This window comes from Glandiceps talaboti, chromosome 16, assembly GCF_964340395.1.
Source record: "Glandiceps talaboti chromosome 16, keGlaTala1.1, whole genome shotgun sequence".
Taxonomy (NCBI): Eukaryota; Metazoa; Hemichordata; class Enteropneusta; family Spengelidae; genus Glandiceps; species Glandiceps talaboti.
Window position 1 is genome coordinate 14,839,064 of NC_135564.1, and position 14,816 is coordinate 14,853,879.

General features: G+C 35.9%; 1 protein-coding gene across 1 annotated transcript in view; it reads left to right on the forward strand.

Annotated features, from left to right (window-relative positions):
- Positions 1-8,645, forward strand: part of LOC144447264 (GTP-binding protein Rheb-like) — a 34,661-nt gene extending 26,016 nt beyond the window's left edge. The window contains exon 7 of the mRNA XM_078137176.1: positions 7,514-8,645. Within this exon, the coding sequence (XP_077993302.1) occupies positions 7,514-7,606 (93 nt within the window). The 3' untranslated portion in view covers positions 7,607-8,645. The remainder of the gene's footprint in view (positions 1-7,513) is intronic.
- Positions 8,646-14,816: the final 6,171 nt, after the last annotated feature.

The following is a 14,816-nucleotide window of genomic DNA, read 5'->3' on the forward strand; positions in this document are numbered from 1 at the left end:
CATAATTCCGGAGGACCAAATCTTGTCAGTTCTTCCAAGAATTTCCCAGAAATATTTTTTTTCCAAGTGAGCATGGATTCATCATAAGGAATACCAACAGCTTCACAGTATTTCTTCATCATTATAGCCGGATTACGCTGTAAATCATCAGCATCAATGATAACAGGTTTCAGCTCTATTTTCTCCCTTACAATGTAGTCATACAGTTGTGACAACTCCTTGATTCCAATCTCATCCGTGCAGAATTTTGTACAAAGAGGCAATCCTTTCTCTTGGCTTTTCAAACATCCCCTCATATAAGAGGTTATGATCTTTGTAGGATGTCGTATTAAGAACGAATGACAAAATCCTACAGGAAGTTTATCAAGATGGCCGATGGCACTGTATGCCAGATCTTTAACGAATATTATCTTTTCCCCAGTGCATGCACTCTCGAGCCTCGTTTTTGTTAGTTGGTACGAAATTCCTGGCGTAGGTGCAATACCAATGGCTCCATTGAACCTTTCCTCAGGTAGCCCAAAGTATAGTGCCTTCATGAATGGTTCATAAAAATCATGAACATTTGGCAAGTTTTGTATACATGTCTCAAAAGCAGTGCTCAAGCTTCGAGGAGCTGACCAGAGGATGACCTTTGCTGGTGAGGCTTGAAGAGCTATTTGTTTCTCCATTGTTTTGTTATCACACAAGTTGATATTAATGTAAAATAACCTGAAATGCAAAATAGATTAAAATTATCTTGATTTGTAAAATATAATTTTCTAACAAAAGACAAAAATAGTTGTGTAATTATTAAATAGCCATTACTGATCCTGAGAAAATTTCACAGAGTTCAGTGTTGTTTAGGCATGGATGGTTAAGTGTGTCCATAAAACTGGCCATCTGTCTTTGTACGCTATGGCCATATGCATGTGAATGCAGACATATATGTGTGTATATATGTACATGTATGTATGTATGTATGTATGTATGTATGTACGTACGTGTGTGTATGACTTGTATTTATGTATGTATGTGTGTGTGTGTGTGTATGTACGCATGCATGTACGTATGTATACATGCGTATGTACGTATGTACGTATGTATGTATGTATGTATGTATATATGTATGTATGTATGTATGTATGTATGTATGTATGTATGTATGTATGTATGTATGTATGCATGTGATGAACTGAAAGTCAAAATGTGTGGCTGATTACCATAATTATATTAGATGGGGATGCTACTTAGTATCTAGTTGTGAGATTTTCTTCAAAGGAAAATGATCAGATTAGCATTATGCAAATTAGTGACATTTGATTAAAAATACTGAAAATGGTTGTAGATGTGTCTAGGGATGTCTAGATGAGGAATGTTCATGACAAGATTTATTTGTTCACATGCAACTTTTGTCTAAAAGATGTGATTTTTGATAAATAATCTTGAAATTACTGAGGCTTGATCTTGTGCAAAACATCAGCAGTTGACACCTTCATGTATATATTTCAAATGGTAGCAAGACATTGATTGGTTGTTTTCATGGCTATAGCTGATAATTGGGTACTATACAGAGTATTAATACTAGTAGGGGTGATGAATGCAGTCGCCCCAGCATTCGTGCGCCTGAAGACACTGCTAAAAGGCTGTACTTAATTAGCATTCAGTACAGGTTCAGTATGGAAAACAACAGCATTAATTTACCTATCAAAAGACTGTGATACCGAGGAATTACCCCAGATGAAAGAATATGTCATTTATGTAATACAAAAGCGATTGGTAATGAAATCCATGCTATAATGTATTGCAGCAATACATCTAGCTAGAAATCAATTTTATGGTCAAGGCTTTCAAAATTATCTAAAAAAGAATTTTTCAAAAGAATAATGAGTTCAAATGATGATTTTATCACTAATAGCTTTGGGAAAATTCTCTAATTCATTATTATCATTGTATTCAATACATATATTCAATTCAATATATATATATATATATATTTATAAAAATTGTCTATTATCTTTGTTTTCGTTGTTTCTGTATGTTTTGACTCTACGTAATGTATTTCTTACATTATTTCATGTCAAATAAAATGTACTATATTTGGAATGTAGAGATACCTGGAAAGTGAATTAAGATTCAGTAAATCGTGCAGTTATATATTAAACAAACCATCTATGTTCCCAGTTCTCAGTTTAGTTGACTATTTGGCAAGTACTTTGCTACGTACTTGAAACTTTGAAAACGGTTGATCTAACCAACGTTTTGCCTAATTACCTTGTTAATTCCAAATTCAGTCTACATGTAACATTGTTAGTGATAACATTACCTTGTGCTGTATTGCCAGGATCAAAATAACCAACGTAAAAACCTGGTAAGGTTATTTCAGCGTGTACCTAACAATGGAGGATCAAGGGACCAAAAAGGCACGTAGTCTTTGTCGTTTAAAAAGAATGAAGACTCACTTAATATGATGTGACCTATAAATTTGTTACCTACCTGTTATAGTTGATCTTGTTGATTCCAAACTCTAGTCAACTTGAAAGTATGATTTTGTGATGAGTTATATCTCACTGATCAGACTTACAAAGTTGTTTTAGTGTGTGTAAATCACAGACAAGTATCTTCTTTCTTGTTTGTGTGTCAATAACATGACTGCCTGTGCCTAGCGCCCTATTTTGCATAACTATATGACTGACTGTATGTTTTGAAAGAAGCTGGGAGTGTGTTTATATAGATTGCCAGACTATGCATGTTGTACCTCATCACCTCTGTCTGACATTATTGAATTTGTTCATTCAGCCATTAATCACATTTATGAATGCAGACACCTCAGTGATCATATTTCAAGGTCAGGCCTTTGTTAACAACAGTCACTTTAATAGTATTATTAGACTAGTACATTGTATTATAGGCCATACAGTAATTTCAGCTCCCCACCACCACCACCACCACCACCACCCCTACCTCCATTTGGGCACTGCCAATTTGCAATATTGAATAAATGTGAATATGTTTATATCAAAGGCAGTCACTTTGCATAGGAACAAAGATTGACATCTGAATATTTCCAGAGGTATTAATAACCTAAAAGAAGAGGGGAGGTCCTAGCCATTCCCTATAGGACTCTAGAGTTAACTATAAAATTGGTGTTAGAAGTTCATTGTTAACTTAACATACTGTTGTCACATGGTTAAAAGGGATTCTGTCCACCGGAATTCCAAATTCCACAATAATAGCACAATTTGCGCAGCAGATGGTGTGGAACAAGAAGTTGTTTTAAAAATCAAGCAAATTATAAATAAGGCGTAAAAAAATGTGGGTTTCCAATAACACGATCGGCCCTAGTTTAAGCTGCGCTATCAACCCTAAACATTTTAAAACATGTATGTCTGTTTTCTTTCCCCAGTGCTGGACATACTTCATCAAACTATCACAGAAGGAGTATTCTGACTGGCATTTCATTTGGTTTTGAGTCAAAGTAATATTTTTTTCAAAAATTAAACAAATAAAAAGGTACAATAAAATACAATAAAATCCCAACATAACTAGTAGCTACCCTATTTTCTGAGGCTATGTTATTGTAAACGCACACATTTTTTTTCCACCTACACTGAGGACACTTAATATTTGATCTTCTTCTTAAGTCCATGTCTCCTAGTTAGCTCACCATGTAGTTGGACTAAGTGTAGCTTCTGCAACAAACTCGACAATTAATGTCACAGACAATACTGTAGCTATTGACTGAAGTATCAGGCAAAAGTTTTGAAAAGTTTTTGTGTGTCAGCTTTGGTCACTTCAAAGACTGTTTTGAGTTGCATATGATACCAGGTGATTGTATTGATAGAGTGTGCACACCAACAACAATTTGTAAGTTTTTGATTGTGAGTGATGGACACAGGTGAAGTCACCAACAACTTGTGGTAACTCAGTACGTAACTTAAACACTGAAGTCGGTTATCTAGCAAAAAATCCAAATTGGGGGTAAAGAAGTGAATTTTGGTCAAAAATGTACATCTCAAAAAGTACTTGATCAGTGAGATTGAAATTTGGTGAGATGTTTCTAAAATTTTCTTCAAAATATTTTGACACAATTGGCCCTAGCAATCATGACCACACCCTTAGCAACAACCAAATAGCAGTATATTTTGGTCAAATAACAACATCATCTAGTAGGCAAGTGAGTAAACATTCAGCCAAACGGTCATGTATTTCACAAAGATTACTGGGAATAATAGACAAGTGAATAAGCATTCATAAAGTGTAATGTAATTTTGCCTAGCAACAAGACCACGCCCATAACAACTACCAAATAATTATATTACAAAGATAACAGGAATTGAAAGACAAATGAATAAGCATTCAAAAAATGTTTAAATTTACCTAGCAACAAGACCACACCCATCGCAACAGCCAAATGACCCCATATATTGCAAAGATAACATCAGGGATTCATAGACAAGTGAACAAACATTCTAAATATATGCAAATATGTCAGCAACATGACCACACTCATAGCAACAGCCAGATGGTCGCATATATTACAAAGATAACATGGTGGGATAAGCAACTGGATAGTCATTCAGCAATTAAACACCTATACCTTGCATGGATCAAAATGTGGATGAACATTTTTTAAAGACTGTACAGTTGTGCTACAATGCCATTGACACTATTTTTGTATTTAAATTCATTCTTGCAAGTCTATGAGAATACATATTTACATGTTAATCCTGCAAGTGTGAGGTTAGACCCATGACTATTGCAAATGCTGCTCATATAGTTTTTCATAAAGTGGCAAACATTCCTGAATTGCAAGTTGTATCTCTTTGGGATAGCCAGTGACATCTATGGTATATCCATCACTAGGAATGGCTGGATGAAGACCATCACGTGATAAAACTTCCTTATACCATATTTCCAGAGGACCACTTGTTTTCAAGTCTTCCAAGAATTTTCCTGAGATATTTTTTTCCCAAGTGAGCATGGATTCATCGTAAGGAATACCAACAGCTTCACAATATTTCTTCATCATTATAGCCGGATTATGCTGTAAATCATCAGCATCAATGATAACAGGTTTCAGCTCTATTTTCTCCCGTACAACATAGTCATACAGTTGTGATAACTCCTTAATTCCAATGGACATATGTGGTGAGTGGAACTGTAAAGGTGCTCCCATCTCCTGGGCTTTTAAACATCCATTATAGAAAGAGATAACAGACTTTGCTGGATGGCGTATCAGGAATGTATGACGTAGTCCTACTGGAAGTTGATCAAGATGGTTAATAATGAACTTGGCACCATCTTTTACAAATACTATCTTGTCCCCAAGGCAGGCACTCTCTATGTTAACTTTTGTTTGCTGGTATGAAACTCCTGGCCTAGGTTGGGTGGCTGTTTGTCCATCCATGATAATCCCATCAAACCTTTCCTCAAGCATTCCAAAGTATGAAGGTACCATAAATGGTTCATGGAAAACCTCTACATTTGGCAAATTCCTTATACATCTCTCAAATGCAGTGCTTAAGCTTCGAGCAGCTGACCAGAGGATGACCTTTGCAGGTGAAGTTTGAAAGTTTTTTTCACTTGCCATTAGATTGTGATCACACTTGTAGATATTGCTGTAAAATACTCTGAAATACAAATAAGATGTCCAAATAAGTGAATTATTAGCCGCCAACATACACAGGTCGGCGGTAGCTATAGGAATGACTCATGTCCGTCCATCTGCTCATCCATGCATGTCTGTGTGTCTGTGTCTGTGTCTGTCCATGGTCAGCCATATCTGTGACACCTGACAATTTCTTTTCAACCAAATCTGGCACAAATGTCAAATACTACAGGGTGTGTCTACTTGTTACTGTCATGTGACCTGTATGGCAAAATGGTGGCCACATTTGTGATAAAAAATACACATTTTGTCTGTTACATATACATGTGTCTCCAAAAGATTGATAAATATGGAGGCTATTCAAGAATCTGCGCCCACACAATGGTAAGCTTTCTGATGAGTTCTTGGCCTTTAACCTTGACCAACACCTTCAAGGTCAAAGAGCCGAAACTTGGCTTTCTACCTTAGCTAAAAAAGTTGAATATACTGAGACTCTATTCAAGTGTCTTTTCACCTTGACTGTCACACTTTAGCCTTTAATATTTGCTTTATAATGCTGCCTTTTATTTCTTTGTGACACCATCATGTGACCAAGTCATCATTCATACTGTCAGAAAAAAGGGCTATCTAGTCAGACTGACCTTGTCTCATTTATCAATGTCGTGTAACTGTATGTTTTCGATGTCCATTTTCTCCTGTATTGTATCGTCTTTTAAATAACATCAATTTACTCATGAGGAGACTTTCCCATGTATAATGTTATGAATTTGCCAGTGAATTGTAGGACCTTATTACAGATATCAGTAACCCCACAATAGTGGTTGGTGGTGGGTGGGGTGGAGGGGGGGGGGGCACTATGTGTTCAAATGCACTGAGTTCTAGACTTGTTCTATCTAGAATACTTATTTCCAGACATTTCCTGAGAGGCAAACAAGGTCAAAAGTTGCTAGATAATATCATCTGAACTATTGCCACTTCCGATAGAATATATCCACCTTTAGCATTTGTTTAGTGCAGAGCCTGCATGGACAAACATCTTTGTCTGTGTTTAATACAGGCCTTGACTTGATATACAGTGTACTCATTGTACGAACACTTTGGACTGTAAAGACCTCGGGGGAAATGAATTTGAATTCTCAGTAAATAACGTTATACTAACTTGTAGTAATCATACACAGTTGTCTTCCTCAAACTTGTTATCTCAACAGTAACACAGACTCCGTTTACATGTAATTCAGTAGAGTGTGACCGATGTTTGTGACCTAAATTGATATAATTCACCTGAACAAAATTTTGTCAGAGCTTTTTTAAAATCTAATATCTACTCCCAGACTGGAGGTCTTTACTGTTGGACACAAGGCAAGCATCAAATCTGAACGTATCCAAGGACAAACAGAAGACATGTTAGGATTAGCCCTTCCCCCCTTCCCTTCATTTGTCGCCATTGACAAGAACTATATTTTTGGAATCAAGTGGAGTCTACAACTTTTTTTCATTGACTTATTGAGTGATTGATTGCAACTCAGAAAATATGTAAGATTGCATGTATTATAATAAGTAATAACAATATTACATCTCACCTCGTACTGTATTGTCAAGATCAAGATGAAGATGTGAATATTTATCAAGCTCGCAAAGTTATTTGAGGGTACATCAGATGGTGCCTGATAATGAGTGTACGAAGCTCAACAGCTTTAAGGAGACTTAGTGGAGTATATCAAAAATGTAACCTGATCTCAAAACCTTTGACATACTTGTGACCTAAGGGTTGTCACTTCTCCTCCCCCCTCAGGTCACTTGTTATTTCCTTGGCTGAACGAAGAACAATATTGGGGAAATAACATCTGAGAATCAATTTTGTCATTTTTACATACAGCTTGTGTACAGACACTTACCACTTGTGTATCTGTTCTTTTTATCTTACAGAGCGTTGTGGATGTCTTTAGGTCAATACTTATAGAAATAGAAAAACAGGATGGTAATCCGGAGCAGGCAAAATCGGACTGTACAATATTGTGAATGAATGAATGAATGAATGAATGGTAGGGATACCACTTATTGTAAATACAGGACAAACTCTATGGACTATCTGTACACTAGATGAGCTGGTTATAGAAATCAGCAAGAACTCTTAGGTGGGAGATGTTGGGTGGAGTCCAGTTAGGGGTAAGATCAATAGTTCAATGTAGGAAACAAAAAAACTAATTTAAATTCATTTAGTTGGGCCTCATACCCCCTTTCTCACTAAATTGGTCAAAATTGAAAATTTGTTTCAGACAGCACAATCAATTTGAAATCAGTATGTAGTAGTATGTAGTGCTATGAACACACAAAGTCAGTATGTTGTGAGGAAAAAAATTGTTATTTTGCTGACACTTTACTTTATTTCAGTGCCATGCATTTTTTGTACCGAAAATTCTTCCACTTCTCAATTTTACTTTTTTTTGTGTGTTTGGGGGTATGAAACAGATCCATAAAAAGTAAAATTGTTTTTGTAGGATAATGATGAACTAAAATGGCTCAATCCCCACCCCCACCCCCACCCCCTTCCAAAGTAAAAGAATTTAGTTTGTTATCCTATATTGAACTACTGATCTCACCCCTTAATCATTTCAAATCCCAACCCGAATTATTATTTCTGTTTCTCTTCATTTTAAGCACTTTGTGGCACTGATATTATGTGGGTAGAGTGGTCTTTCTTTTGGAGTATTTTATTGATCTAGATATTTTATCCCTATATTGGTGACCCAAATATAAGTGACTAAACCAACCAATCATATTACTGCTCTCATTTTTAATCAGGATACCATACCAATCATAGACCAATCAAAACAGTAGAGACAATGCACCATTCTAAAAATAGGCACATGCATGTAGTGATCATGTTTATTTCAAAATAAGAAATAACAGGTTGTATGTGTCATAACAAGTTTATTTTTTGTTTGAAGCTCTTTATACGCTGCACGATAGACTCTCTCACAGTCCTCGGGAGCATCGCTAAAAGGGCTGTTTTGTATGTACAGATATCGACGGCATAATTGTACTCGAATATCCCTATACCGTGGGTCCTCATCGACTACATAGGGCTAATCATTTGTTGACCTGTTACTGCAATGTGCTGATCACTAAGTTATAGAATTTAGCATTGCAGTATTAAAAGGTCAACAAATTATTAGCCCTATGTAGTCAATGCGGGCCCACACAGTACAATGATATTCACGTACAATTATGCGGTAGACATCGATACACACAAAACAGTCCTTTTTGCAGTGCTCCCGAGGACTGATGAGAGAGTCTAGCTACACGTATTCCTAAACAGTTAATTTCATATTACTGTCACTACACTTAAATAAAGGATTCATTTTGTGAATCAACATTTTATTACATTTTTGAAGAAAAAAAGTTGTAGACATGTTCAAAGTACAGACTTGGTATTTTTGTCATAAGTTTGGTTACCAACATTTTGAAATTGATGCAAGTTGCAACTTTCTCAAAGGTCTCTATATCAGTTATATAAAGTAAATATATGAGATCAAATGTCAATATTAGTTCAAAGGTTAATATATGAGTTCAAAGGTTATGTACGCCCAGCATTCAGTACTGATAATTAAAAATTTGAAATGTGTTTTTGAAAAATTGAGTGGTTTTTACATACATGTAATAATACTGTTTGCAGGACTTAATCGAACTTAAGTTAATGACAAAGAACTTAAAGTGGCCATACAGATGACAAATGGGTATTAACTTTTTCAAGTTTCCATGAATAGAACAACTTTACCATGGTTTTGCTTGAAGAACATTCTGAAACAACATGGATCATGTCTGTGTATGTAACTCATTAATTGTAAAAAGCTAAAAAAAAATTGTAAAAAAAAAAAATTGTTGTGTTATATACTGGAAGTGTATGTATAAAAACTTGGCCAGAGTTCACTTTTGAATATTGATTAAATTAAGCAAAGCAAATAGAAAAAAATAGAGATTCGTTGATGTTATTTGGTATGTTTTCTATATTGAACGCTTCATATTTCTTGAAGTGAAAAAATACTGATGTATTCTGAATGCCAGTGGAATATCCAAAATTAGTTCAAACGGTGTTACAAGTATACCGTAGTCACTTAACAACATCCAATTCTGTGCATGTGTTTGTCACTTCACCATATACCAAATACATATTATGGTGGTTTGATTACTTGTGTTAAAAGTGAATGTGTTTCTTTGATGAGAAATACAAAATACCTAATAGTATTTCTCATCCATATGGTCACTTTAAATTAACAATGTACCCTTGAAGTATACACATCAAAATCCCAAAAGGGATATTGCAATTCCTAAGTGAAGTCCTCATATTTAGGTAAAAGTCTCTATGATATCGCTTCCCTTTTACATAATTTTTTTGTCTTCACAACATCTGCATAATTTAACATTGAATGAATAAATTATTGCATGATCAAGGTCTACATAATAGACAGATCAAAACGTTGCATCGTTTCCAATATACCAAAAATGTTCATCAGCTTGGTAGATCAAATGATTTACAAAGGTTGTATAACACACAAGCAGTTCAAAGTTTTTTAAGCATCGAACTTTCAATCTGTCTTGGTTTGCTAAAAAAAAAACTTTTGAACTGCTTGTGTGTTATAGCCTTTGCAAGTGCCATTGATTGTTGGAGCCATGGACAATATATTCTCCATCTGCATATGTCATCTCAGGAATACTACTCAGAAAGTATTACTACACACAATAACAGGGTACATTGTATATATTTACTAACACTGGAGAGAGTTTGGTTGCATGATTTGGTCAATCTCAAATTCCTCACCCACAGTTTGGTACCAAGAATGTGGATAAATTTACTTTAAAAATGAAAAGTCGGTAGTTTTAAACTAGTTGTAGAACTGACTGTGCAGTTGACATGACCTGCATCGTTGGTACAATATATGGTATCTTTACTGTAACAGATGGTAGTTGCCAACTGTACCGACACAGGGTAGAGATGGGGATGCTACATAGCATGAGTGGCAATAGAGGGTTGGTCATAGCATTGTAAACTACAGACATGTATGATATGCCACACACACACTAATATCAGTTAAAATGAAGTGGTGGCCAAATAGTAGTTGTTAAATGGAAGGGGAGGGTACATGGGAAGGGAGGGTACATAGCATTAGGTAAGATTGAGAGGTTGTCACGTTGTCTATCTGTCAAAATGGAAAGGGGGGGGGGGGGGGCCTACATAGCATTATTTAAGATCAATGGTAGAGGAATACTTAGCATTAGTTTGAATGGAAGGGTAGCCACATAGTAATTGTTATGTGGAAGGGTAGGGTTAAGTAGCATTAGGTACGATTGAGATGTGGCCAAATATTATTTGTTGAAGAGAAAGCATGGAGTAGATGTTAAAATGGAAAGATGGGTTGACACGCACATTGCATAATTTGGAGGTAAGGCTATAAATAGTACTGTATAATGTAGGCAAGTCTACATTTTATAAGTTAAAGTAGAAGGAAGGGGGTCTGTGGTATGAGCACTAGTTTATCATTGAAATGATGAGACAGTGTTCTTAAAGTTTATCGAATTCACATCCTGACTGGTGTAGTTGATGTCAGTAAGCCACGAAAAATCACTTTCACCACCTCTGACTTCTAAAAAAATGAGAAATACAATTATTCAAATTAACCCTGAAAGACCTCTGTACACTGTGGTAGGGAATTTTGGGTATGGTGCCCAATTACCTATGCTGATGTCACCAAGAGCATAAGTGTCTGTATCTATTATGTCTACCTTACAGGACTGGGGTAGGGAATTCTGGGTATGGTGCCCAATTACCTATGCTGATGTCACCAAGAGTATTAATGTCTGTATCTATTATTTCTACCTTACAGGACTGGGGTAGGGAATTCTGGTTATGATGGCCAATTACCTATACTGATGTCACCAAGAGCATTAGTGTCTATATCTATTGTTTCTACCGTGCAGGTCGATTCGGTAGAGAAACAATAGGCAGAAAGATGGATAGAAGCACTGATGACATCAGCATAGGTAATTTACAACCATACCCAGAATTCCCTACCCCAGTGTACAGAGTTCGGGTCATGGTTAATTTGAATAAGTTTAGTTGAGTGGTGGAGGCAGCTAGGACAAAGTCAGCCTCAGCTCGCCTTTGTTTCCCTTACACTTACCAAAATGGATATTAAAAACATTTTCATCTAATTCTGCTGCCTTCCATAAATCTGTATGCGTACATTCCACCATGTCGTCGTTGCTGTGAGAAGTGACATCCGTAGCCCATTTCTCACAGTGTCCCAAAAACAAACTTACCTTTGAGATAGTTGCACTGGTCCAATTTGTAAAGTAATTATGTTTTTATCAATGGAATATTGATGTTTACCTGTAATTCTATATAATATACAAATCATATATTTTGTGTTGTCTTGATATTTTTTAGACTGGATTGTTCTGTATTTTAGTGTTTGTATAGTACAACGATGTTCAACTAACTGTATCTCTTAGTCTGTCTCAAGCTGTGCTAAAACTACCAACTAGCAGCAAGTTTCTCTATTGATCACAACTCTTTCACTCCCTGATGTTTAATTAGTGTACATTTCGCCCTTGGAGTTTTAAGTAGAGTCGTCAGGATAGCGACACTGGGATATCTAATCTGGTATAATAAACAAAGTTGCAATGTTGTATTGTGTTCTAGTTGCTAATTTAACATCGATTGTTGGAGTTGTTTGTTTATTAGTCTGAGTGAAGTGAGAGAGTGTATGTGTGTCATTATCTGTGGAGTGACAAGTCAGCCTTGGTCTTATCAACAATTTGTTTACAATTAAACATTAGTGAGTGAAAGATTACACTGTGATCAATAGAGAATTTGTTGCTAGTAGGTAGTTTAAGCACAGCTTGAGACAGACTTAGAGATACAGTTAGTTGAACATTGTTGTAACATCTCAAATGACAAGGTTCTGTATACTGACTTGTATAAAAGTTCACCTCACTCTGAAATATTTCATTTTTACCTGGAAATTATTTTTTATATCGTGTGGATGTTTCATTTCTGCCAAATTCCACATACACATACACATACACTATACCTCTGTATGTATTTTTATCGTTTGTAAACAGGGAAAGAAAGTCAAAAACAACAAATACTGCATTCTTTCAAAATGGAATGTTTCTCAGTATTCCTCCAGGACGGTGTTATGCAAAACAAAGTCAGAATAAGAAATAGCCACTGAGGGCGCTCTTGTCAATGTCTTCGCTAGAACTTTGGCCAAACAACTTTTCTTTAAAAAAAACTGTTAAGACAAAAGAGGTCATAAAGAATGTGTCTATTAATTTGCGATGAGCAGCAAATCTAAAGAACACTACCTAATTGAGTATGTGTATGTTGCACACCAGCAAAATGTAGCTGTCCGCTGCAATCTTATACATATCAAGGGATACGAGGCCTGTGTTTGATACTGTGGTTGTTAAGACAACAATGCAGTATTGTCAGAAGGCTGGGTCTAGTGTTCTTTAGGTTTGTTTAAAAGCCAACTGTTGGGTTGACACGAAGCCCTTTCAAAGGCTCTTCCTGATTGGACAGCATATGCAAGCAGCAACCCATATACTTTATTATTAACCAGTCAGCATGAACCTTTCAAAAGGCTTCTCATTGAAACCAACTGCTGATTGGCCAGTTGTATTTTTTTTAAGTTAAGATTATGGACAAACAACGCCATAACATTTTCGTATTTCAATATTCTAATAATGTATACCAGTAAACAGTGGATTTGAGAGAGATTTAAAAAAAAAAAAACTTTGAGTAAATCCTAATGGACGTAATTTGTGGAGTCAGTGCATGCAATTTTTCTCTCATTTGTTTCCAGTCGTTTGTAATATATAGTGAACTTTAATATGATCTATATAAAAGAATCATGTTTTGAATGAATGACTTTCCTGCGTATGTTCAAAATGATTGTCAGGGCAACATCTCACGGAACACTTTGAGATGAGAACAGAGAAGGATGGATTGATGTGAGATTGTATTGTGTAGTCATCTTATATAGTATTATACTTAAGATGAATGTGTCAGTTCAACACCAGTGATGTATGCTGTAAACTCTTTATTACAAATTGTTGCTGGTTCCAAGATGCACTGTGTATCTCCCCCATCAGTGTGCCCTCTAAGTCAATTTGATGCGCCACTGATGCACAGAATTTCTAGTGACCCACCAAGATTTGGTGTTCCCCTATCCCTTCACTATGTGGTGACTCGCAAGAAATCTCATTTTTTTTCTCATTTTGACAGCAAAATTTGGCTATCTTTAGAGGGTACTGCATACCCATACAATCATGACATGTATGCTGTACATGCTGGGGTTTGCTTTTGCTACTCAGGGGAATGGTTGTCACCTGACCATACTCGGGGTACCCTGGAAAGTCAACTATTGGGGTACATGAAAAAGGGGGGTCTTCTTTATAGTGAAGCATGTATGTATATCTTCCTTTTAGGGAATTGAAAGGGGTGTTTGTAATAACAGAATGCTCACTATAACAAAGTTTGTTTTAGAGAGGTTACAGTGTACTCAATACAAACATTTCACCAAGGATTGTGGTCAGAATGAATGACAAGTAAAGAGTTTTAGTTGAACGGAAAATCCAGTCTGAGTAATTTCTGCCTTTAATAAGTACTCTTGTATTGGTTACTTCTGTCAACCAACTTGCATATGATTTTGGGTGATAAAATAGCACCTCGGTAACTTACGCATCTATGAAATCTTGACCCTGCAGCAATCACATATCTTCAGCCAATTTGGGGATATTCTGCAAGGGTTTATGGGAAATCCTCTGGTAGTGTCATTTTTACACTAATTCATTTGTCTTGACACTTGATATTAGAGATAGGGGTAATCATGATGTCATCACAGAAAGTTTTCCCACAAACCCTAGCAAGAAATCCCCAAATATCTGAACATATGTGAAGTGCTGCCTGGCTTATGTGTACGATTGAGAAGGTATTAGTTGTCAAAGGTTCTGACAGTCGTGTTATATATTAACAGAATGTACAGTGCTTCAGATAAATGTGTTTACTTTACCATAAAGGTGAAAGTTCAAAGGTCAAACACCAGGACAGTTCAGTGAATTATTAATGTTATACTGTATGTATGTATGTATGTATGTATGTAATGCAACTGTATAGTAATAAAACAGATTCTCAGGTTTCAGGTGAAATGAACATAAGGAGTGT